General features: G+C 47.8%; 1 protein-coding gene across 13 annotated transcripts in view; it reads right to left on the reverse strand.

Moving 5' to 3' along the window:
- Positions 1–26,244, reverse strand: part of LOC106613191 (roundabout homolog 2) — a 606,521-nt gene that overhangs the window by 329,122 nt on the left and 251,155 nt on the right. For all 13 annotated transcript variants that reach the window (XM_014215205.2, XM_014215211.2, XM_014215208.2 and 10 more), the window contains exon 2: positions 25,652–25,978. In XM_014215205.2, coding sequence (XP_014070680.1) covers positions 25,652–25,978 — 327 coding nt within the window. The remainder of the gene's footprint in view (positions 1–25,651; positions 25,979–26,244) is intronic.

Raw genomic sequence — 26,244 nt, forward strand, 5'->3', positions numbered from 1 at the left:
TCCAGATAATAAGTGTAATTCACCTTGTGTTGTATCCATTCTTTTATTCAGCCTCCATCTGTTTATGTAGAATCAGACAACCAGGAGAGAAGGGTTGCAAAATGTTCCAGAAAACCCTGTTGGAGGATTCCCAGAATCAAGAGGGAATAAGCAGGAAATCTGGAATCCTCCAACCAAGAATCTGGAAAACCAAAGAATGTACTGAAAGTTCCCGGAATTTTGCAACCCTACAGGACAGTGAACAAGAGGGTCTAGCTTAGAGTGTTTTTGTGCAGTGTAAATATAATGGGAGTATTTTAGCAGCTCTCTCTCTCTCTCTCAAGCATTTTATTGACAAGGTATTCCACACAAAACACACTCAAATACGCCTACGACTTCTATTATTTATTTTCCCAGTTAATTTGTCTAAGTGTGAATAATTTGTGTTTATATGTGCTGTGATGTGCACACGTGGGTGTGGTATAGGAACATTTGGCAAAAAACATGCAATTACGTTAATAACACATCACTACTTGCCATTGTGCTCCAGGTTTCCTGTTTTGAATCATATCATTTTCCATCACCTCCATCAAGCCAGTATCGGAAGCAGCCAAATCGATATTCATAAAGTGTCAGGGTCGTAATTCACTTGTCAGTTGTGTTCCATGCAAAACAAAGCAAACACCACTGGGACTTCTAAAAGTAAGAACGAAAAAAGCAGGCGCTTAAATTTCCTGTTTAATGCCTGGGCATGTCTTATGAGAGCCAATTAAGCGGTTATTTTCAGCTCCATTACAACATGGCATCTTGGGGTTCCGTTTTCCCCTTACCACACCATTTATGATGCTGCCTCAAACGGGCACATGTTCAGCCTGCCAGTTGGATGGTGGAGAGGGACGTTGGAGTCTGCTGCAGTGTGTGTCCGTGAGAGAGAGAGAGAGAGAGAGAGAGAGAGAGAGAGAGAGAGAGAGAGAGAGAGAGAGAGAGTGATTGCTTTGTGCCCTTCCAAACACGTCCATGTTCCTGTGTGCCTGCCTGTATGTGTGTGTGTGTGTGTATGTGTATGTGTGTGTGTGTGTGTGTGTGTGTGTGTGTGTGTGTGTGTGTGTATGTGTATGTGTGTGTGTGTGTGTGTGTGTGTGTGTGTGTGTGTGTGTGTGTGTGTGTGTGTGTGTGTGTGTGTGTGTGTGTGTGTGTGTGTGTGTGTGTGTGTGTGTGTGTGTGTGTGTGTGTGTGTGTGTGTGTGTGTGTGTGTGTGTGTGTGGAGGCCCAGTTTGTGTGTGAAACAGGAGAGAGTTAATGGCTTTTAAAGATCGGTGGAGTCAAATGAGCCGTCAGTCAGCCGCACCCCCTGGTGATCAGTCAGCCGCACCCCCTGGTGATCAGTCAGTGTCATTAGATTTCATTTCCTGGAGTAACGGGATCGCTGTGGATCCAAGACAAATCCCTGCAATTACAGCCAAGCTTCACATGATTTACTGCCCTCATTTATGTGTGTGTGAGAGAGAACCTGTGCGTGTGTGATGGCATAATTCGGTCTAGGTGAAAAAATATCACGAGAACAAATCAAATAAAACAACATTTAAAAAAGAAGGATCACTGATGTGTCAACTTCATAAAAACTCAGAGAAAGTCTACTGTCTCTTGGAGGTTTCTAATGGGTAGGTCATGTGAAATATATAAACTGTATATACAGAGCATTCGGAAAGTTTTCAGACCCCTTGACTTTTTCCACAATTTGTTATACTACAGCCTTATTCTGAAATGGATAAATAAAAAAAATTAAAAGTAAAATCTACACATAATACCCCATAAAGACTAAGCAAAAACATATTTTAATACATTTTTGAAAATGTATAAACTTGTTTTGATTTCTTCATTATGGGGTATTGTGATGTCATTATGGGGTATTGTGATGTCATTATGGGGTATTGTGATGTCATTATGGGGTATTGTGATGTCATTATGGGGTATTGTGTATAGATTGATGAGGAAAAAAATACAATTAAATCAATTTTAGAATAAGGCTGTAACGTAACAAAAAGTGGAAAAGTCAAGGGGTCTGAATACTTTCTGAATGCACTGTATATATTGCGGTGGTACAGTGCTTGCAAAATGTGAGTGCAAACACAAACACACACACACACTCATGCACCTGCATAATATATTTGCCCTGGACAGTGTAGAGCATGGGGCCCAGGGAAGGGTGCTGTGTAGATAAGACTCTGCTTAGCATTTCAATAGAGTGTTCTGATTTCTATGCGGTTGGCCTTTGGCCACGCTGCTGCTTGTGCATGGAAAGTCTGTGTACATGTTTGAGTTGTACAGTCCCAACCCATATGCAGACTCATCATATCTGGCACTCTGCAGTGTCTGCTTGTCTGCCTGGCTGTCTGTATCTCTGTCAGCCTGTCTGTCTAATCTGACTGGCTAGTAATCCCCCCCCCAGCTGTGGCACCAGATGGCCACACATACCCAAACTCCCACAGTCATTCACCATGTGATGTCATCTCTGTGCACCTGGCCCACTGCAAACACCCCGTCCCTCAGTATGACATCATGTCTGTGCACCTGTCTGTGTGACTCCAGGCCTGTGCTGTCCACTGGTCCCTCCAGAGGATATGCTGTCCACTCTAGAGCCCTGGGCTCTGGGAGATGGTTCACAGGATGGCCACTCACATCAGGCTCAGAAGGGATGGTATAGTGTTCGGTAGCGAAGGAACTCTGTCCTGAGCTGAACTTAAGTCTGATCCCAGAGCAGCTTGAAAGAGACCGCAGCTAAACAAACTTTGTCCTGAGCTGAACTTGAATCTGATCCCAGAGCAGCTTGACAGAGACAGCAGGGAAACCTGCTCTGCACTGACTCGGGGTTCAGCTTTAACAAACATCACAGCCACCAAACTTTCTCTTGGGAAAAAATAAGACTGCCAAAGCAACTCATAGGTTTGCATGCATGGTTCGGAGAACTAGAGAGGGAGAGAGAAAGAGGGATAGAGAGGGAGAGAGCTAGAGAAGGAGAGAGCTAGAGAAGGAGAGAGCTAGAGAGGGGGAGAGGTAGAGAACTAGAGAGGTAGAGAACTAGAGAAGGAGAGAGCTGGAGAGGGGGAGAACTAGAGAGGGAGAGAGCTAGAGAGGGAGAGAGCAAGAGAGGGAGAGAGCTGGAGAGGTAGAGAGGAAGAGGGATAGAGAGCTAGAGGGATAGAGAGCTAGAGGGATAGAGAGGGAGAGAGCTAGACGGATAGAGAGGGAGAGAGAAAGAGGGATAGAGAGGGAGAGAGAAAGAGGGATAGAGAGGGAGAGAGCTAGAGAATGAGAGAGCTAGAGAGGGGGAGAACTAGAGAGGTAGAGAACTAGAGAGGTATAGAACTAGAGAGGTATAGAGCTAGAGAGGTATAGAGCTAGAGAGGGAGAGAGCTAGAGAGGTATAGAGCTAGAGAGGTAGAGAACTAGAGAGGTAGAGAACTAGAGAGCTGGAGAGGTAGAGAGCTAGAGGGATAGAGAGCTAGAGAGGGAGAGAGGAAGAGGGATAGAGAGCTAGAGAGGGAGAGAGGAAGAGGGATAGAGAGCTAGAGGGATAGAGAGCTAGAGGGATAGAGAGGGAGAGAGAAAGAGGGAGAGAGAGGGAGAGAGCTAGAGAAGGAGAGAGCTAAAGAGGGAGAGAGAAAGAGGGATAGAGAGCTAGAGGGATAGAGAGCTAGAGGGATAGAGAGGGAGAGAGAAAGAGGGAGAGAGAGGGAGAGAGCTAGAGAAGGAGAGAGCTAAAGAGGGAGAGAGAAAGAGGGATAGAGAGCTAGAGGGATAGAGAGCTAGAGGGATAAAGAGGGAGAGAGAAAGAGAGCTAGAGATGGAGAGAGCTAGAGAGGGAGAGAGAAAGAGGGATAGAGAGCTAGAGAGCTAGAGCGCTAGAGAGGGAGAGAACTAGAGAGATAGAGAGCTAGAGGGATAGAGAGCTAGAGAGCTAGAGAGGGAGAGAACTAGAGAGATAGAGAGCTAGAGGGATAGAGAGCTTCAGGGATAGCGAGCTAGAGGCATAGAGAGCTAGAGAGGGAGAGAGCTATTGGGATAGAGAGATAGAGGGATAGAGAGATAGAGAGGGGGAGAACTAGAGAGGTAGAGAACTAGAGAGGTAGAGAACTAGAGAGGTAGAGAACTAGAGAGGAATAGAACTAGAGAGGGAGAGAGCTGGAGAGGTAGAGAGCTAGAGGGAGAGAGAGCTAGAGAGGGAGAGAGGAAGAGGGATAGAGAGCTAGAGAGGGAGAGAGGAAGAGGGATAGAGAGCTAGAGAGGGAGAGAGGAAGAGGGATAAAGAGCTAGAGGGATAGAGAGCTAGAGGGATAGAGAGCTAGAGGGTTAAAGGGGGAGAGAGAAAGAGAGCTAGAGAGCTAGAGGGAGAGAGCTATTGGGATAGAGAGCTAGAGGGATAGAGAGCTAGAGGGAGAGAACGGTGTAGGGATAGAGAGCGAGAGGGAGAGAGTGGTGTAGAGAAAGAGAGCTAGAGGGAGCGAGAGCTAGAGGGACAGAGCGGTGTAGGGAATGAGAGCTAGAGGGAGAGAGAGTGGTGTAGGGAAAGAGAGCTAGAGCGAGAGAGCGGTGTAGGGAAAGAGAGCTAGAGAGACAGAGTGGTGTAGGGAAAGAGAGCTAGAGCGAGAGAGCGGTGTAGGGAAAGAGAGCTAGAGGGACAGAGCGGTGTAGGGAAAGAGAGCTAGACAGAGAGAGTGGTGTAGGGAGAGAGAGCTAGAGGGATAGAGAGCTAGACAGGGATAGCGAGCTAGAGGGATAGAGAGCTAGAGGGATAGAGAGCTAGAGGGAGAGAACGGTGTAAGGATAGAGAGCGAGAGGGAGAGAGCGGTGTAGAGAAAGAGCTAGAGGGAGAGAGAGCTAGAGGGAGAGAGCGGTGTAGGGATAGAGAGCAAGAGGGATAGAGCGGTGTAGAGAAAGAGAGCTAGAGGGAGAGAGCTAGAGGGATAGAGAGCTAGAGGGATAGAGCGGTGTAGGGAAAGAGAGCTAGAGGGAGAGAGCTAGAGGGATAGAGAGCTAGAGGGAGAGAGCGGTGTAGGGAAAGAGAGCTAGAGACAGAACGGTGTAGGGAAAGAGAGCTAGAGGGAGAGAGAGCTAGAGGGAGAGAGCGGTGTAGGGATAGAGAGCGAGAGGGATAGAGCGGTGTAGAGAAAGAGAGCTAGAGGGAGAGAGCTAGAGGGATAGAGAGCTAGAGGGAGAGAGCGGTGTAGGGAAAGAGAGCTAGAGGGAGGGAGAGCTAGAGGGAGAGAGCGGTGTAGGGATAGAGAGCTAGAGGGACAGAGCGGTGTAGGGAAAGAGAGCTAGAGGCACAGAGTGGTGTAGGGAAAGAGAGCTAGGGGGAGAGAGCGGTGTAGGGAAAGAGAGCTAGAGGGACAGAGCGGTGTAGGGAAAGAGAGCTAGAGGGACAGAGCGGTGTAGGGAAAGAGAGCTAGAGGGACAGAGCGGTGTAGGGAAAGAGAGCTAGAGGGAGAGAGCTAGAGGGATAGAGGCTAGAGGGATAGAGAGCTAGAGGAATAGAGAGATAGAGAGATAGAGAGAGAGAGAGCGGTGTAGAGAAAGAGAGCTAGAGGGAGAGAGCTAGAGGGATAGAGAGCTAGAGAGGGAGAGAGCTAGAAGGAGAGAGAGCTAGAGGGATAGCGAGGGAGAGAGCGGTGTAGGGAAAGAGAGCTAGAGGGACAGAATGGTGTAGGGAAAGAGAGCTAGAGGGAAAGAGCGGTGTAGGGAAAGAGAGGGAGAGAGCGGTGTAGGGAAAGAGAGCTAGAGGGACAGAGCGGTGTAGGGAAAGAGAGCTAGAGGGAGAGAGCGGTGTAGGGAATGAGAGCTAGAGGGAGAGAGCGGTGTAGGGAATGAGAGCTAGAGGGAGAGAGCGGTGTAGGGAAAGAGAGGGAGAGAGCGGTGTAGGGAAAGAGAGCTAGAGGGACAGAGCGGTGTAGGGAATGAGAGCTAGAGGGAGAGAGCGGTGTAGGGAATGAGAGCTAGAGGGAGAGAGAGCGGTGTAGGGAAAGAGAGCTAGAGGGACAGAGCGGTGTAGGGAGAGAGAGCTAGAGGGAGAGAGAGCGGTGTAGGGAAAGAGAGCTAGAGGGACAGAGCGGTATAGGGAAAGAGACCTAGAGGGAGAGAGCGGTGTAGGGAAAGAGAGCTAGACGGAGAGAGTGGTGTAGGGAGAGAGAGCTAGAGGGATAGAGAGCTAGAGAGGGATAGAGAGCTAGAGGGAGAGAGAGCTAGAGGAATAGAGAGCTAGAGGGAGAGAGGGAGGGAGAGCTAGAGGGAGAGAGAGCTAGAGGGATAGAGAGCTAGAGGGAGAGAGACCTAGAGGGATAGAGAGCTAGAGGGATAGAGAGCTAGAGGGATAGAGGAAGAGAGAGCTAGAGGGAGAGAGAGCTAGATGGATAGAGAGCTAGAGGGAGAAAGAGCTAGAGGGATAGAGAGCTAGAGGGAGAGAGAGCTAGAGGGATAGAGAGCTAGAGGGAGAGAGAGCTAGAGGGAGAGAGAGCTAGAGGGAGAGAGAGCTAGAGGGAGAGAGGAAGAGAGAGCTAGAGGGAGAGAGGAAGAGAGAGCTAGAAGGAGAAAGAGCTAGAGGGATAGAGAGCTAGAGGGATAGAGAGCTAGAGGGAGAGAGAGCTAGAGGGAGAGAGAGCTAGAGGGATAGAGAGCTAGAGGGAGAGAGAGCTAGAGGGAGAGAGAGCTAGAGGGATAGAGAGCTAGAGGGAGAGAGGAAGAGAGAGCTAGAGGGAGAGAGGAAGAGAGAGCTAGAGGGAGAGAGAGCTAGAGGGAGAGAGGAAGAGAGAGCTAGAGGGAGAGAGGAAGAGAGAGCTAGAAGGAGAGTGGTGCAGGGAAAGACAGGGTGATCAGGTTACATCTCCAGTGTTCAGCCGTTAAGAGGCCTAGTGCCTGTCCCTTAATAAAGCAAATATAACCCTAGATAAACACAATATCTGTCCACACCATCAAGAGATCACCACAAGTCATAACACATTGAGACCCGCTATAACTCTAGCAGGGGCCAGGGCTAGGGGCCCACCTATACACATACTGAATGAGGACCTGATCTTCACTGCCATTGTCACTTGTTGTCACACTCAAAGGAGCACTTCAAAGACTGACTGGCAGACCATCCACATTGTGTGTGTGTATGTATGTATGTATGTATGTGTGTGTGTGTGTGTGTGTGTGTGTGTGTGTGTGTCTGAGAGTCACTGTCTCCAATAAAGTCCATCCATCAGAGAGCCAGGGTGCAGTCAGTCCTGACACTGGCTCAAACCTGACCCCTTCATCCCATTAATCCCACACACACCCTCCGTACTGTACGTCTCAGACCAGAGTGAATGTGAAGGAACATGAGGCGTCTGAACCTTAGCCATCATCACACACCAAAGGGTGCATCAATTTCAGCGGCCCTCGATTCAAACCCATATCAGCTACCACCCAAAACCCCCCTCACCCCTCTCCTCTCTCCTCCACCTCCTAACTCAACATGATGGATTACTGGCTCTGGCGGTCCCTCAGGCTCCACAGAGAGAAGGACGTGAGGGTAAGTCACTGCTGGGACACATTCATTGTTATGGGGGGATAGAAGGAAGGGAGCGATGGTGGGTTAAGGAATTACAATTTGACAGAGATCCAGGGTTGGATAGAGAGGGTGAAGTTTCTTCAGGGGTCAGTGGACCCAATCCTGGCTGGACAGAGTGCATGGCCCCCCTCTGAATGGGACTGCCTCTTGGGACCTGATTCAGGGTCAACTTTATCCATTAATATTATTATCACTCTCTTGTCCGGCCGCCCACTGATGACAGAAAATGGAGTGGTATCTGAGGTATTTATCTAAACCCCAGTATATAACACACCTGTGCTGCAAATTACTACTGACAAGCTGTGAATAAGACTGGGAATATATGAGCACTTCACCTGTCAGATGGACTGGGTTGGCAGTAGATAAAAGGTTCTTTAAGGATTAATTCAGTTTGATAAATGCAATCATGGAATTTAATTTGTACAGCTATAATCCTACAGACAACCCACAACAATCTATCTCCACAAGTCAGGCTGCACGTCTTCAGGCACTTTACACACACACACACACACACACACACACACACACACACACACACACACACACACACACACACACACACACACACACACACACACACACACACACACACACACACACACACACACACACACACACACACACACACACACGTTGAAAAGCATGCAGTGCGCAAAAGAAAGCTGAGACTTTCAACCTGTCCATGTTTTAAAGCTGATCAATAGTGTGTCAATTATTTACGGCTCGCTCTGCATCTCAAATTGGCTGATCAAATGAGGGGAGAGACAAAGAGAAACCAGACAGAGAGAGAGAGAGAGCGAGAGAGCAAGAGAGAGAGAGAGCGCAAGAGAGAGAGAGAGGGAGAGAGAGAAAGAGTAAGAGAGACAGATAAGCATGTAAAACAGAATAAGGACGATTCCCGCTAATTATCAAAATCCAGAAAAGAGCTGATAAATTCTACAACCACCTAAAAATAAGCGATTCTCAAACCTTCCATAACAAAGCCCTCACTTACAGAAAGAACCTGGAAAAATGTCCCTTCAGCCAGCTGTTCACAAACAAAAACAGACCCCACAGAGACCCCACAGAGCCCCAGGACAGCAACACAATTAGACCCAACCAAATCAGGAGAAAACAAAAAGACAATTATTTGAAACATTGGAAAGAATCAACAAAAAACTGAGCAAACTAGAATGCTATTTGGCCCTAAACAGAGAGTACACAGTGGCAGAATACCTGACCACCGAAAATTAAGGAAAGCTTTGACTGTGCAAAATTGCCCTCGCTAGAAGCCTGTGTTTCAGACATAAAGAAGTGGATGGCTGCAAACTTTCTACTTTTAAACTCGGACAAAACAGAGATGCTTGTTCTAGGTCCCAAGAAACAAAGAGATCTTCTGTTGAATCTGACAATTAATCTGGATGGTTGTACAGTCGTCTCAAATAAAACTGTGAAGGACCTCGGCGTTACTCTGGACCCTGATCTCTCTTTTGAAGAACATATCAAGACTGTTTCAAGGACAGCTTTTTTCCATCTACGTAACATTGCAAAAATCAGAAACTTTCTGTCCAAAAATGACGCAGAAAAATTCATCCATGCTTTTGTTACTTCTAGGCTGGACTACTGCAATGCTCTACTTTCCGGCTACCCGGATAAAGCACTAAACAAACTTCAGTTAGTGCTAAATACGGCTGCTAGAATCCTGACTAGAACCAAAAAATGTGATCATATTACTCCAGTGCTAGCCTCCCTACACTGGCTTCCTGTTAAGGCAAGGGCTGATTTCAAGGTTTTACTGCTAACCTACAAAGCATTACATGGGCTTGCTCCTACCTATCTTTCCGATTTGGTCCTGCCGTACATACCTACACGTACGCTACGGTCACAAGACGCAGGCCTCCTAATTGTCCCTAGAATTTCTAAGCAAACGGCTGGAGGTAGGGCTTTCTCCTATAGAGCTCCATTTTTATGGAATGGTCTGCCTACCAATGTGAGAGACGCAGACTCAGTCTCAACCTTTAAGTCTTTACTGAAGACTTATCTCTTCAGTAGGTCCTATGATTAAGTATAGTCTGGCCCAGGAGTGTGAAGGTGAACGGAAAGGCTGGAGCAACGAACCGCCCTTGCTGTCTCTGCCTTGCCGGTTCCCCTCTTTCCACTGGGATTCTCTGCCTCTAACCCTATTACAGGGGCTGAGTCACTGGCTTACTGGTGTTCTTCCATGCCGTCCATGGGAGGGGTGCGTCACTTGAGTGGGTTGAGTCACTGACGTGGTCTTCCTGTCTGGGTTGGCGCCCCCCTTGGGTTGTGCCATGGCGGAGATCGTTGTGGGCTATACTCGGCCTTGTCTTAGGACGGTAAGTTGGTGGTTGGAGACATCCCTCTAGTGGTGTGGGGGCTGTGCTTTGGCAAAGTGGGTGGGGTTATATGCTGCCTGTTTGGCCCTGTCCGGGGGTATCATCGGATGGGGCCACAGTGTCTTCTGATCCCTCCTGTCTCAGCCTCCAGTATTTATGCTGCAGTAGTTTATGTGTCGGGGGGCTAGGGTCAGTCTGTTACATCTGGAGTATTTCTCTTGTCTTATCCGGTGCCCTGTGTGAATTTAAATATGCTCTCTCTAATTCTCTCTCTCTCTTTCTGTCTTTCTCTCGGAGGACCTGAGCCCTAGGACCATGCCTCAGGACTACCTGGCATGATGACTCCTTGCTGTCCCCAGTCCACCTGGCCATGCTGCTGCTCCAGTTTCAACTGTTCTGCCTGCGGCTATGAAACCCTGACCTGTTCACCGGACGTGCTTGTTGCACCCTCGACAACTACTATGATTATTATTATTTGACCATGCTGGTCATTTATGAACATTTTAACATCTTGACCATGTTCTGTTATAATATCCACCCTGCACAGCCAGAAGAGGACTGGCCACCCCTCATAGCCTGGTTCCTCTCTAGGTTTCTTCCTAGGTTTTTGGCCTTTCTAGGGAGTTTTTCCTAGCCACCGTGCTTCTTTCACATGCATTGCTTGCTGTTTGTGGTTTTAGGCTGGGTTTCTGTACAGCACTTTGAGATATCAGCTGATGTACGAAGGGCTATATAAATAAATTTGATTTGATTTTTGATTTGATCTCTGTGTGTGGAGTGAAGGTGGTGCAGAGTTTTTTCCCTCTGGTTGCAAATTTAACATGCTGATAGAAATTTGGTAAGATGGATTTAAGTTTCACTGCATTTTAAAGTCCCCAGCTTCTAGGAGTGCCGCCTCTGGGTGTTCGTTTTCCTGTTTGCTTACGGGCTCACGAGTGGTGTAGCGGTCTAAGACACTACATCTCAGTTTAAGATGCGTTAGTGTAGTCCCTGGTTCAAATCCAGGCTACATCACATTCGGCCATGGTTGGGCGGCACACAATTGGCCATCATTATAAATAAGAATTTGTTCTTAACTGACTTGCCTAGATAAATAAAGGTTAAATAAAAAAATGGTGGAATACAGCTCATTCAGTGTAGTCTTAGTGCTAGCATCAATCTGTGGTGGTATGTATAGACAGCTATGAAAAAATACAGAAGAAAACTCTCTCAGTAGATAGTGTGGTCTACAGCTTATGTTTATTTAACTAGGCAAGTCAATTAAGAACAAATTATTATTTACAATGATGGCCTAGGAACAGTGGGTTAATGACCTTGTTCAGGGGCAGAACGACAGATTTTTACCTTGTCAGCTCAGGAATTCGATCTAGAAACCTTTCGGTTACTGGCCCAATGCTCTAACCACTAGGTTACCTGCCGCTTCTTTATCATGAGATACTCTACCTCAGGCGAGCAAAACCCCTTGCCTTACCAGACTCCGTTGTTCTATCTTGCATATAACCAGCCAGCTGTATGTTGATAATATCGTCATTCAGCCACGACTCCGTGAAGTATAAGATATTACAGTTTTGGTAGTTTAATTTTCCGCGTAGGTCATCAATTTTATTCTCCAAAGATTGCACGTTTGCTAGCAGAATGGAAGGAAGTGGGGGTTTATTCAATCGTCTACGAATTCTCAGAAGGCAGACCCCTTTTTCTCCGCCTCCACTTCACGCAAATCACTGGGATCTGGGCCTGTTCCCTAGAAAGCAGTATATCGTTCACGTCGGGCTCGTCAGACTCGTTAAAGGAAAAAAAGGATTCTGCCAGTCCGTGGTGAGTAATCACAGTCCTGATGTCCAGAAGTTATTTTCAGTCATAAGAAACGGTAGCGCCAACATTATGTACAAAATACGTTTTTTTTTAAAGTTATAAATACGCAAAGAAACGAACGAAAAAAAAAAACTATTGGTTAGGAACAGGTAAAACAGCGCCTTCTCACAACCCATATTAATGTTTATTTATTTTCCCTTTCGTACTTCAACTATTTGGTTTATTGTCGATTATACTTTCTTTGGCAATGTAAACACGTTCCCCTTACCAATAAATCCTTTTGAATTGAATTGAATTGAGAGAGAGAGAGAGAGAGAGAGAGAGAGAGAGAGAGAGAGAGAGAGAGAGAGAGAGAGAGAGAGAGAGAGAGAGAGAGAGAGAGAGAGAGAGAGAGAGAGAGAGAGAGGGGGCAGCGAGACAGAGGCGGCAGACTGCATTATCAGAGTGGAGAAGTCATCAATAACGTGAAGACGGGGAGGAAGAATAAAAGAGGTAACAAGGAGACGCAGAGCGACGGGTGCTTCATCTTCCGGGGCGCTAATGGTCGTGAGAAATGGCTGGCTCAGCACTCCTCGATCCTCTTCTCTGCCTGATGCCTCACTCATCTCCTCCTCCCCTCCTCCTCCTCTCCTTTCTTCCTCCATCTGACTCCTCTCCTCCTCCCCTCACCCCCGCTCCTCCCCTCCTCCTCATCCTCTGGTCCTCTCCTCCTCCTCTCGACTGATTCCCCTGTGGCAGCCATGACAGAGTGCCACACACACTAGTTCAATCTGTTGTTCCACTCCTCATCTCCACCAAGTGGGAAAGACACGGAGAAACAGAGATGGATGTGGGGATGAGAAGAGGTCAGGGGTCAGTACCGGCATGTATCTCATTAAGAATACATGGTCTTTACCGCCTGGGATGCACCTCTGCACCCATCTCTCTGCTTCTCTCATTCCTTCACCCCTCTGCACCCCTCTCTCTCTCTCTATGTCTGCCTCTCATTCCTTCACCCCTCTGCACCCCTATCTCTCTCTGTCTGCCTCTCACTCCTTCACCCCTCTGCACCCCTCTCTCTGTCTGCCTCTCATTCCTTCACCCCTCTGCACCCCTCTCTCTGTCTGCCTCTCGTTCCTTCACCCCTCTGCACCCCTCTCTCAGTCTCTGTCTGTCGCTCTCATTCCTTCACCCCTCTGCACCCCTCTCTCAGTCTCTGTCTGCCTCTCATTCCTTCACCCCTCTGCACCCCTCTCTCAGTCTCTGTCTGTCGCTCTCATTCCTTCACCCCTCTGCACCCCTTCTCTGTCTGCCTCTCATTCCTTCACCCCTCTGCACCCCTCTCTCTGTCTGCCTCTCATTCCTTCACCCCTCTCTCTCTCTGTCTGCCTCTCATTCCTTCACCCCTCTCTCTTTCTCTCTGTCTGCCTCTCATTCCTTCACCCCTCTGCACCCCTCTCTCAGTCTCTGTCTGCCTCTCATTCCTTCATTATTTCAGTGTTGCTCTCATTCCTTCACCCCTCTGCACCCCTCTCTTTGTCTGCCTCTCATTCCTTCACCCCTCTGCACCCCTCTCTCTGTCTGTCTCTCATTCCTTCACCCCTCTGCACCCCTCTCTCTGTCTGCCTCTCATTCCTTCACCCCTCTGCACCCCTCTCTCTGTCTGCCTCTCGTTCCTTCACCCCTCTGTACCCCCCTCTCTCTGTCTGCCTCTCATTCCTTCACCCCTCTGCACCCCTCTCTCTGTCTGCCTCTCGTTCCTTCACCCCTCTGTACCCCTCTCTCTATGTCTGCCTCTCATTCCTTCACCCCTCTGCACCCCTCTCTCTGTCTGCCTCTCATTCCTTCACCCCTCTGTACCCCTCTCTCTGTCTGCCTCTCATTCCTTCACCCCTCTGTACCCCTCTCTCTCTGTCTGCCTCTCATTCCTTCACCCCCTGCACCCCTCTCTCTGTCTGCCTCTCGTTCCTTCACCCCTCTGCACCCCTCTCTCTGTCTGCCTCTCATTCCTTCACCCCTCTGCACCCCTCTCTCTGTCTGCCTCTCGTTCCTTCACCCCTCTGCACCCCTCTCTCTGTCTGCCTCTCATTCCTTCACCCCTCTGTACACCTCTCTCTGTCTGTCTCTCATTCCTTCACCCCTCTGCACCCCTCTCTCTGTCTGCCTCTCATTCCTTCACCCCTCTCTCTCTCTGTCTGCCTCTCATTCCTTCACCCCTCTCTCTTTCTCTCTGTCTGCCTCTCATTCCTTCACCCCTCTGCACCCCTCTCTCAGTCTCTGTCTGCCTCTCATTCCTTCACCCCCTGCACCCCTCTCTCTGTCTGCCTCTCGTTCCTTCACCCCTCTGCACCCCTCTCTCTGTCTGCCTCTCATTCCTTCACCCCTCTGCACCCCTCTCTCAGTCTCTGTCTGTTGCTCTCATTCCTTCACCCCTCTGCACTCTCTAGTCTGCCTTACCTCTGCACCCCTCTCTCAGTCTCTGTCTGCCTCTCATTCCTTCACCCCTCTGCACCCCTCTCTCAGTCTCTGTCTGTCGCTCTCATTCCTTCACCCCTCTGCACCCCTTCTCTGTCTGCCTCTCATTCCTTCACCCCTCTGCACCCCTCTCTCTGTCTGCCTCTCATTCCTTCACCCCTCTCTCTCTCTGTCTGCCTCTCATTCCTTCACCCCTCTCTCTTTCTCTCTGTCTGCCTCTCATTCCTTCACCCCTCTGCACCCCTCTCTCAGTCTCTGTCTGCCTCTCATTCCTTCACCCCTCTGCACCCCTCTCTCTGTCTGTCTCTCATTCCTTCACCCCTCTGCACCCCTCTCTCTGTCTGCCTCTCATTCCTTCACCCCTCTGCACCCCTCTCTCTGTCTGCCTCTCGTTCCTTCACCCCTCTGCACCCCTCTCTCTGTCTGCCTCTCATTCCTTCACCCCTCTGTACCCCTCTCTCTCTGTCTGCCTCTCATTCCTTCACCCCCTGCACCCCTCTCTCTGTCTGCCTCTCGTTCCTTCACCCCTCTGCACCCCTCTCTCTGTCTGCCTCTCATTCCTTCACCCCTCTGCACCCCTCTCTCTGTCTGCCTCTCGTTCCTTCACCCCTCTGCACCCCTCTCTCTGTCTGCCTCTCATTCCTTCACCCCTCTGCACCCCTCTCTCTGTCTGCCTCTCATTCCTTCACCCCTCTGCACCCCTCTCTCTGTCTGCCTCTCATTCCTTCACCCCTCTGCACCCCTCTCTCTGTCTGCCTCTCATTCCTTCACCCCTCTGTACACCTCTCTCAGTCTCTATCAGCCGCTCTCATTCCTTCACCCCTCTGCACCCCTCTCTCTGTCTCTCTCTGTCTGCCTCTCATTCCTTCACCCCTCTCTCTGTCTCAGTCTGCCTCTCTCATTCCTCCTCTCTGTTTCTCCTGTCATATCTCAGACATGGAGAAGACTACAGTACTCCAGGTTATTCATACCGTCATCTTCAGAAACACAGCAGAGGATTTCCCTGGTGAAGATGGGATGGGGAGGTCACAGCTGGGACCCTGGGTCCACTGAGGATAGGATGTGCAGTCTCAGGATATATCAGAGTGTGTGTGTGTGTGTGTGTGTGTGTGTGTGTGTGTGTGTGTGTGTGTGTGTGTGTGTGTGTGTGTGTGTGTGTGTGTGTGTGTGTGCGCACATGTGTGAGTGTGCACGTGCGTGTGTGAGTGTCGTTGGAAGGTCAGTGTGTCAGTTGGGGTCCGTAGAGAATCTTATGATTTATCTGCTCGTAAAAAGCACCTTATCCACATTTCCTAATTTCTGCTGGCCTTTCCTTTTCCTCACCTAGTTCAGACGGTGGAAAGAGGGACAGGGAAGGTGACTCCAGTCCTGTGTTATTGAGGCAGATGTCCAGACAGATTGGGAAAAGGCTCCTCATTTGTGGTGGCCATCCAGCAAGCAGATGAGTTGAGAATAGTCAGCAATCTATATGCCTCTGTCGGGCCAGACTGGCCATGTGTGTGAGTGGTGTGTGGTCCAACTTTACTATCCATTGAGTTAAAAAACTCCTCCAAAAGGAAACATGCTATTTTAGGCTTAGGTGGTTAGGTTTAGGGATACAATTAGCATTATAATTAGGGTTAGGGGTTAGGATTAGAAGTTAGGGTTAGGTTTGTTTGTGTGTGTGTGTGTGTGTGTGTGTGTGTGTGTGTGTGTGTGTGTGTGTGTGTGTGTGTGTGTGTGTGTGTGTGTGTGTGTGTGTGTGTGTGTGTGTGTGTGTGTGTGTGTGTGTGTGTGTGTGTGTGTGTGTGTGTGTGTGTGTGTGTAAATCTGCTGTAGATAACAGAACCTCTTTATGGAGCTGAGCTAACCCCAGCAGTACAGACAAATACACCACTGACACATTCAATCCTTTTTTTTATCAGGGCAAGATATTTGAGAGAGAGAGAGAGAGAGAGAGAGAGAGAGAGAGAGAGAGAGAGAGAGAGAGAGAGAGAGACAGAGAGAGACAGAGAGAGAGACACAGAGAGAGACACAGAGAGACACAGATAGACACAGAGAGACACAGAGAGACACAGAGAGACACAGAGAGAGAAACAGAAAGAGAGAGAGAGAGAGAGAGAGAGAGAGAGAGAGGAGAAATTGATGCCTCTTCCTCCATTACACTTGATTAGTGGTAAAGGACTCCAGTCAGAGCAGATGAAACCCTGGGCTACTGGGGCTTTTAGCAGAGGGCAAAGTGAGACACATTGGGTGGGTGTGTGTGTGTGTGTGTGTGTGTGTGTGTGTGTGTGTGTGTGTGTGTGTGTGTGTGTGTGTGTGTGTCTGTGTAACTGGTGTAAAGAGCCCAGTGTATGTTGTGAAAGCAGCAATGAGTGCAGGAGAGCCTGACTCCCTCCCTGGTCTGGTCTCCTACCAGGCCTGACTCCCTCCCTGGACTGGTCTCCTACCAGGCCTGACTCCCTCCCTGGACTGGTCTCCTACCAGGCCTGACTCCCTCCCTGGACTGGTCTCCTACCAGGCCTGACTCCCTCCCTGGACTGGTCCCCTACATGGCCTGGTCCCCTACCAGGCCTGACTCCCTACATGGCCTGGTCCCTTACCTGGCCTGGTCCCCTACCTGGCCTGGTCCCCTACCTGGCCTCGTCCCCTACCCGGCCTGTTCCCCCACCTAGTTTAACCCCCCACCTGGTCTGACTCCCCACCTGGTTTGACCCCCCACCTGGTCTGACCCCCCACCTGGTCTGACCCCCCACCTGGTCTGACTCCCCACCTGGTCTGACTCCCCACCTGGTTTGACCCCCCACCTGGTCTGACCCCCCACCTGGTCTGACTCCCCACCTAGTTTAACCCCCCACCTGGTCTGACCCCCACCTGGTCTGACCCCCCACCTGGCTCCTCTCCTCTCCACACTCTCTCTCTCCCCCAGCTCTATTTTCCTGCTAATTACCTTGCTGTACGACCACAAAATGTTATCTAACAATTTGCTTAATTGCAGAAGTGGTACATTAGACAATATCAAAGGACCTTTTTAAAAGTCATCCAATCCCATTCCAAACTGCATCTAGAACAAACCCAAGACATCTGTTTGGTTCATGCTTAATTTGCATTTTTTAAAGGTTACCAAGTGAATGAGGCAGAAAACAACAAAATGGTCATTCCCTCTCCTTAAGCATCCCCTTGTCCTCTTTCTCCCTTCCTAGATCTCTTCTCCTCTCTCCCTCCAGACCATAACCACCTCCCACCACACGCACTTAGGTTAGACTAGACCGGAGAAATTCAGTCCGAGTCAAGACCGAGACCAGAGAGGGGGCGAGTCCGAGTCAAGACTGAGACCAGAGAGGGGGCGAGACCGAGTCAAGACTGAGACAAGGGGGGGGGTGAGTCCGAGTCAAGACCGAGACCAGAGGGGGGGAGAGTCCGAGTCAAGACCGAGACCAGAGTCAAGACTGAGACCAGAGAGGGGGCGTGTCTGAGTCAAGACCGAGACCAGAGGGGGGGAGAGTCCGAGTCAAGACCGAGACCAGAGAGGGGGCGAGTCCAAGTCAAGACTGAGACAAGAGGGGGGGAGAGTCCGAGTCAAGACCGAGACCAGAGAGGGGGCGTGTCTGAGTCAAGACCGAGACCAGAGCGGGGGCGAGTCCGAGTCAAGACTGAGACCAGAGAGGGGGCGTGTCTGAGTCAAGACCGAGACCAGAGGGGGGGCGAGACCGAGTCAAGACCGAGACCAGAGGGGGGGCGAGACCGAGTCAGGACCGAGACCAGAGAGGGGGCGAGTCCGAGTCAAGACTGAGACCAGAGAGGGGGCGAGTCCGAGTCAAGACTGAGACAAGAGGGGGGGGGCGAGTCTGTTAGAAAAAAAGGGTAATAAAAATAAAGAGAGTCCCTATCTCTCTCTCTCTATATATATATATATATATATATATATATATATACAGCTGAAGTCGGAAGTTTACATACATCTTAGCCAAAAACATTTAAACTCAATTTTTCACAATTCCTGACATTTAATCTTTACTTTATTTTAAGAATGTGAAATGTCAGAATAATATTATAGAGAATTATTTATTTCATGTTTTATTTCTTTCATCGCATTCCCAGTGGGTCAGAAGTTTACATACACTCAATTAACATTTGGTAGCATTGCCTTTAAATTGTTTAACTTGGCTCAAATGTTTTGGGTAGCCTTCCACAAGCTTCCCACAATAAGTTGGGTGAATTTTGTCCCATTACTCCTGACAGAGCTGGTGTAAATGAGTCAGGTTTATAGGCCTCCTTGCTCGCACACACGTTTTCAGTTCTGCCCACTAATGTTCTATAGGTTTGAAGTCAGGGCTTTGTGATGGCCACTCCAATACCAACGCATTGTTGTCCTTAAGCCATTTTGCCACAGCTTTGGAAGTATGCTTGGGGTCATTGTCCATTTGGAAGACCCATTTGTGACCAAGCTTTAACTTCCTGACTGATGTCTTGAGATGTTGTTTCAATATATCCACATAATTTTCCTACTTCATGATGCCATCTATTTTGTGAAGTACACCAGTCCCTCCTGCAGCAAAGCATCCCCACAACATGATGCTGCCCCCCCCCAAACATAACGATGGCCATTATGGCCAAACAGTTCTATTTTTGTTTCATCAGACCAGAGGACATTTCTCCAAAAAGTACGATCTTTGTCCCCATGTGCAGTTCAAACCGTAATCTGGCTTTTTTATGGAGGTTTGGAGCAGTTGCATCTTCCTTGCTGAGTGGCCTTTCAGGTTATGTCGATATAGGACTCGTTTTACTGTGGATATAGATACTTTTGTACCTGTTTCCTCCAGCATCTTCACAAGGTTCTTTGCTGTTGTTGTGGGATTGATTTGCACTTTTCAAACCAAAGTACGTTCATCTCTAGGAGACAGAACGCGTCTCCTTCCTGAGCGGTATGATGGCTGTGTTGTCCCATGGTGTTTATACTTGCGTACTATTGTTTGTACAGATGAACGTGGTACCTTCAGATGTTTGGAAATTGCTCCCAAGGATGAACCAGACTTGTGGAGGTCTACAATTCTTTTCTGAGGTCTTGGCTGATTTCTTTTGATTTTCCCATGATGTCAAGCAAAGAGGCACGGAGTTTGACAGTAAGCCTTGAAATACATCCACAGGTACACCTCCAATTGACTCAAATGATGTCAATTAGCCTATCAGAAGTTTCTAAAGCCATGACATCATTTTCTGGAATTTTCCAAGCTGTTTAAAGGCACAGTCAACTTAGTGTATGTAAACTTCTGACCCACTGGAATTGTGATACAGTGAATTATAAGTGAAATAATATGTCTGTAAACAATTGTTGGAAAAATGACTTGTCATCCACAAAGTAGATGTCCTAACCGACTGCCAAAACTATAGTTTGTTAACAAGAAATTTGTGGAGTGGTTGAAAAACGAGTTTTAATGACTCCAACCTAACTGTATGTAAATTTCCGACTTCAACTGTATATATATATATATAAACTCCCAGTAATTTATTGGGTAAATCACACATTTTAGGGTTAACACTGTAGAGAATGTATTTTTATTTTCTGGTCTCTTGGGAGATACATCTAGATAGCTAGGTCAGCCATTGGCTAGGCCATCAGAAGCAAGATTAAGGCATCTGCCATTAAACTGTATTAGGGCAAATTTTGGAGTGACAGTGGAATCAACCAATCAAATTTTTACTTAATGGGTGGGACCTTTTTACAAAAACATATGGAAACTTCTGCCTTCTTGAAGGCCAACAGGTCACTGTGCAATAGCGAGCAATAGTTTTCCCACGGTCTAGCTAGCTAGCTTTTGCTGTCGGCTAGTTTGCAGCGGCAGCAGCAGGTGTTATCAAAGAGGATGTTGTTGATAGTTTGTTAGCTTCTTTCTCCCTTTTCAAGAATAACTTTCAACAAAAAGTTACGTTTCAAATGATCATCATCTGGTAAGTGGAACTGTGTTTTTTATTGCAACACGCTTGTTGTTAGCCATCTCTTTGAAAGTAACTTATGTGGGTGAAACACTGTTGCATTTAAAAAGTAGAACTGACAGCATTTTAGCAACATGAAACCTTTTCATATACACCCCCAGGGAGACTATGATACTTTTTAAAAACATTTTCTGACAAGCAACCACTTAGGTATGGTCATTTTCACGTTTTCATGAATTCTTAGAATGCTTGGGAATTACGTATACTAAGGTATTTGTGAAAATTCTATAGCGATATAGAGTGGGAAAGCAGCCGTGCGTTTGGACAATTAATAGACACTGCAGTGAATAAAACCGAATACAAATATCTGTCTTGTCCAGGACTGGAGTCTTCACAGACCGCTGCGCTATAGCCAATCAGAGCTAAAGTAGGCCTTTATACAAACAAACGATTTGCCACAAGGGCCAGCCATCATTCACTTTGAACTGGACAGTGTGTTTAAAGGCAGTGGCAACAGAACGACTTTACATCATTAGAACGCATTATCCAAAAACCACAAAGTACACCTGAATGGATTTCTAAAACTATGTAAACACCACAGGAGTCCTCTTACATTTGGGAACTTTACAGTCCTATTGATCAACCACCATGAAAAGGTAGGCTCTCTCTCACTCAGTTATAAACATCAACAAGGTCAACAACTAATGCTAACCAGAGCAAGATGAGCTAAAATCTAATGATAAAAGATGGGGAATTGTCCTTCTGCCTGCCAGTGCACACTTGTTCCAAAAAGCACCCAATCTAACTGGCAAAAGTTGGCTAGCTTGTTAGCTAGATACTTCCAGACACAAATGAGAGAACACCTCACTCTGACCATTTTACTCACCGTAGCAGAGCTGGTTAGGCTGTTTACATGTTATCTAGAGCGTTCTTGACTAACTATTATGTTTACTGAGACCAGGTGTCTGACACTATTTAGCAGGTGTTGCATGTTCGTAAATTCATGAGTTATTCTGCGCTTTGGCACACTCAGATGAGAGTGCTCTGAAATCGGAGCAGATAGCCAGAGTGAATTTTGCGAATGCAAGAGATATGCTAACTGGATAACAGTCGTTCAAGTTCTTGCTAGCTAACCAAATGACACCTGCATCTCTAGCTGTGTATAGCCACCAAAAAATGATATGAGGGGAAAAAGTCAGTCACTCACCCAGTCCTCCAATGGCATGACATCCTCCTAGCAGCTAGCTAGCTAGCTATCTAGCTAACGTCCCCAGTTGGTCAAAACATGTTTTGTTTATTATTCTTGTGGGGAGAACACAACAATAGTTAAACACGTCCACACACACACACACACACACACACACACACACACACACACACACACACACACACACACACACACACACACACACACACACACACACACACACACACACACACACACACACATCAGAATGCTTGAGTCACATCCAACACTCAATTAAAAGTACAACCGTTCATCCTACATGTGTGTATCTGGAGCGGTGCTACATACGAGCGTCTCTCCACCTGAAGAGATAGGGGCTAATTAACCTTTTCCTGGGGATCCCATTGCCCCAGGTGTATCTTGTCACACTTACATATACGCACGTATTTCCCCCGCGCTAGCGAATGTATTCAGCGCAGTGACTGAGGCTAGCACTGCTCTGACACAAGCTTCACTATGATTTATGAACCTGCTCATTGACCCAGTTTATGTTGAAAAGAGAGAAAAGTGGGAATGGGAACGCATCCCTCTCTTATCTGCAGTGGTGAGATACATGCAGTGGAGCAGGCCTGGGGTCAGTCTGTGGAAGCATGTCAGGCAGCATTAGATTATCAAAAGCAGAGCGCTAAGATACCCTGCAGGCGCCAACTTACAGAGGCATTTTCTCTCTTTGCTAATAACCTAAAGTGTAAGACACTAAACAAAAAGCCATAATGAAATCTGGTGCACAGTTTCAGCCAGTGTACTGTATCATTATTGTATTGTATTGTATCATTAATTGTACTGTATCATTATTGTGTATCTATAGGCAAAAATAAAGTCAAGGCCAGTTCATCTGTCTATGAGTAGTGTTCATTGGGTAATATTTAATATGAGCGATGTGTATGTTTGGCGCCGCGGTTGGAGGCTTAAAAAGCATTAGAGTGGCGGCAGCGGTACGGAGTCACCATTGGATTACTTACAGTTTGTGGAGTTCAAAAATCCAGGTAGGACAAAATCTCTAAATAAAAATGACAAACCGCAAAGTCATGAGGCTAGACTTGCCAAAAATAGTTAACCAATCAAAAATCACCACATTCTAAATGACACTTAATATTCACCATAACATAAGGTAGCTTAAATCATCAAAGTATGTTAATTCAAAGAAATCATCAGGGTCCTTCAACAGTGACATATGATCAATGTTTATATATTCCCCTCCCTTCTACTTAACCATGTGTTTTGATCCCGGGAATCCCTCTACAATTGTCCTTGTGCTCACCTAAAACAGGTTGGTCATTCCTGTAGGGCAGACGGACACTACAAACAAGTGATTTTTCTATGGCGACTTTCATTGTTTTCCAATAAATACAACATGATTTGCACATATAAAATGTGTTCTCATGAATAGTTGCTATAAATAGATGTAACAATAAATATGCAACGATAACATTATCAATGATATGCACCAGGACGCGATGACCAAATGAATGCACGACGCTAGGCCTTTCCCGACTACAAACACCAGTTACAAATGACCATGGAATAAAGTAGGTATGTGAGCACCTGTATACCACACAGGTAAGTAGAACAAACATGTCCTATGATGTGTGCAGGCATGATGTCACAGAGATATACATGAATGAAATGACTCAGGTGTGTGTGCATAGGTGCTTCAATACTCTGACTCAATAGGGCATGTTTAGCCCTGTGACAGGATGTTTGGAGAGCTAAACTCAGTCCATGTACTGGACTGGTCTGGCCAATCTGGCCCATATTAATAATGCAGGGACTCCTTTTTAGAAGCCTCTTCCTCTCCTCCCCCTCTTCCTCTCCTCCCCCCTTCCTCTCCTCCCCCTCCCCTTTCCTCTCCCTTCCTCTCCTCCCCCTCTTCATTCTCTTCCTCTCCTCCCCCTTCCTCTCCTCTCCTCCCCCTCTCCCTTCCTCTCCTCCCCTCTCCCTTCCCTTCCTCTCCTCCCCCTTCCTCTCCTCCCCCTCTCCCTTCCTCTCCTCCCCTCTCCCTTCCCTTCCTCTCCTCCCCTCTTCCCTCTCTTCCCCCTCTTCCCTTTCTTCCTCAACTCCCCCTCTTCCCTCTAATGCAGCAGTTGGTGGTGGAGGTGTTGAGTGAACGGAGCCCAGGGTGGTGTCCAGAGCTCAGCAGTGCTCCTCGACCCAGCAGACACGGTCTTCAATCGGTTTCAGAGCTGCAATTCAATTATCTCACCGGGGTCCTGCTCAACCACTCGTGAGAGAGGTGGGTAGAGGTGGGAGAGAGAGGGGGGAGGGGGGCAGAGGTAGGCTCAATACAGGGGAAGAGGGGGGCAAAGGTGGGTCTAAGGGGGAGGTGGGTGGGGGGGGCATCACATATAAAACACATCTGATTTGACATGGATTAAATGTGTGCTAATGCGATTGTCAGCAAGGTTAGAAGCATAGTAGGATGGAAGGTGCTGATAACCCTAATCACTACTGTAAGCCCCTGCAATTGGATTTAGTAGACCCCCAAATCTCCTCTCAGCCCCCTCCTCCTCCTCCTATAAGACCTGGCTCTAGTTACCATCCAGAGAATGGAAAAAGCCTGGACTCCATCATTGTCATTTTTCATCTTACAGCGATCCATAGATCAAGCTGCTGTCACACTGTTAGCACCTGGGGGCTTCTGGGAAGCCTGGGGAAGGGCTGGGGGAGGGGCCGGGGGAGGGGCCAATGGGAGGGGCGGGGACAGGATCAGAGGCGACCGGTTGGCCCAGGCAACCAACCACAATAACGACCCCGCGATTCACACAGTCCATTTTGCTAACCCTCATTCCCCATCCCCACAGCTACCACCACTGGTCAACCACCCCAGAAAAGGGATGTTGGAGCCCCCAGCTCCCACAGTCCATATTCCTCACAGACACACACACAAAATCCCATGATAACATCCATACATCCAAGGAATCCATACAGAATTGTCATCCACATAAGCTGATTTAACTATTAATTTCCTTTATGTATCATCATTCCCCAGTTCCAAGATGGATGTCCATTATTTTCATAACAATGCATAAAAAGCGCTGTGTATTGATCAGCTGGAGGAGCAGACTTCATGAAAGGCTCCTCTCACTTAAGCTGCCGGTCCAGCCAATTCCCTTACGGCCCCAGTCCAATACTGTTTCACTACTAATGACCTGAAACCTGGCAGCCCAACTCACTCTTTCCTGCCCTATGCACAGCAAGTGGAAGAAGGGTTCAAATTAAAATCACAAAATGAATACCTAAAATGCAGGCTAGGTCTCTGTGTGTATAAAGACATGGTGCAGAACAAACATAAATATTCCAGAGAGTTAACTTAAGGAACCGTGGGCCCTGTAACCTTCCACAGAGCCCAGAGGGTGTGTGGACCCTGAGGGTCCCTGTGAGACAGGAGCCCCTCCATGGGAACCCTACTTAGACCCAGTTGGGTGCTCATCTTCAAAGGAAAGCTGATCTTTGGGTCAGCAGCACCAGCCTGCCAGTCAGTGTCTTCCAGCACAGCATTGCACAGCACAGCATTGCACAGCACAGCACCGGCAGCCCATGGCAAATGTCCATCAGGAGATTTGATCTGTGGTTGTTGCTCCACCCTCCAACCCACTACCCTCTGCGATAGCTCTCCGCTGACATCATCCAGCTCCCTGTAGTCTGCCAGGATCCCTCACTAACCCTCATAGACCTCAAACTTCATGATCCTTCTCCTGGGCTAGAATGTCTATCATATCCCCACAATTATTTCTACTCACTCAAAATACAACACAATTCTGTGTAATCATCTCTTCAAAATATATGCCAAAAAACAATGAAGGCACAGATCAAACATTCTCTTGAAAGTAGACCTCACCCGCTCTTAGCTTGGGTTTAATGCAGGCTATGACATAGAGGATTTCTCCAGCTCTTTCAGTCACTCAGAAACAGGAAGATGAAATAAACACTAGCATGTCATGTAATTACAGAGTCTATTCGTTCTATTAAAGGTACTCTGATTCCCCCTGGCTTGAATTTATTTTCAGAACAAACACAGTGCAATTTCCTGTAGTTCGCAAAGACAAATTGTATTCTTCGGAAATAATAGCATTATTAAATGTTGGCAGAAAACCACAATGCCCAACAACAAGACAATGTTTCATGTCTCGGTCTGTCTTGAGGCTTTAAACATAAACCCTGTCATTGGAGAGCAAAGGACAAACAACCACTGCCTGCTTTTTCCATCAGTAAGGTTGCTAAGGAAAATCAATCTACCCATAAAAACATGGAGAGCAACATAAAGAACCTAAGAGGACGGCTGAGAAAAAGAACTAAATGTCGTGTAGTTATTTGTTGACTCACATGCTACTTCCAGCGAGGCGTTGTGGCTGATGGCTTCTCCCAGGTAGTTGCGGGCGACGCAGACGTAGGAGCCCTCATCCGGTTTGGAGCGTCGTCCGTGGACGATACGTAGAAAGAAGAGGGAGCCGCTGGGAAGGAGCATGCGGTGAGACCGTGGGTCATCTTTGTCCGTTTCTACCCGCTCCCCGTCCTTGTACCACTCCACCGTGGGGCTGGGCCGCCCCTCTGCCTTGCAGTTGAGGGTGGCCGGCTCCCCTTTGGACACGATCAAGTCAGAGGGGTGCTCCACGATCCGGGGTGGGGAGTCCTCCTGACGCAGACGGGATCCTGGGAAGAGAAGAGAAAAGAGAGAACTCACTAACACTGGATGTTAGACGGGATCCTGGGAAGAGAAGAGAAGAAAGAAAGGAGGTGAGGAACACCATAACATGAACAGTAGACGAGGCAAAGCAAAACATAATATGCTTTAAACAGCTCACTGTTTTCCAGAAAGTAGATTTCTTCATTCTAGCATTCTCAACTCTCTCATATAAACATCACTTAGAGGCAGGAAGAGACTATTGAAGATGGTCCTATTAGTATCCATTCAACTA

Source organism: Salmo salar, chromosome ssa09 (genome assembly GCF_905237065.1).
Source record: "Salmo salar chromosome ssa09, Ssal_v3.1, whole genome shotgun sequence".
Lineage (NCBI taxonomy): Eukaryota > Metazoa > Chordata > Actinopteri > Salmoniformes > Salmonidae > Salmo > Salmo salar.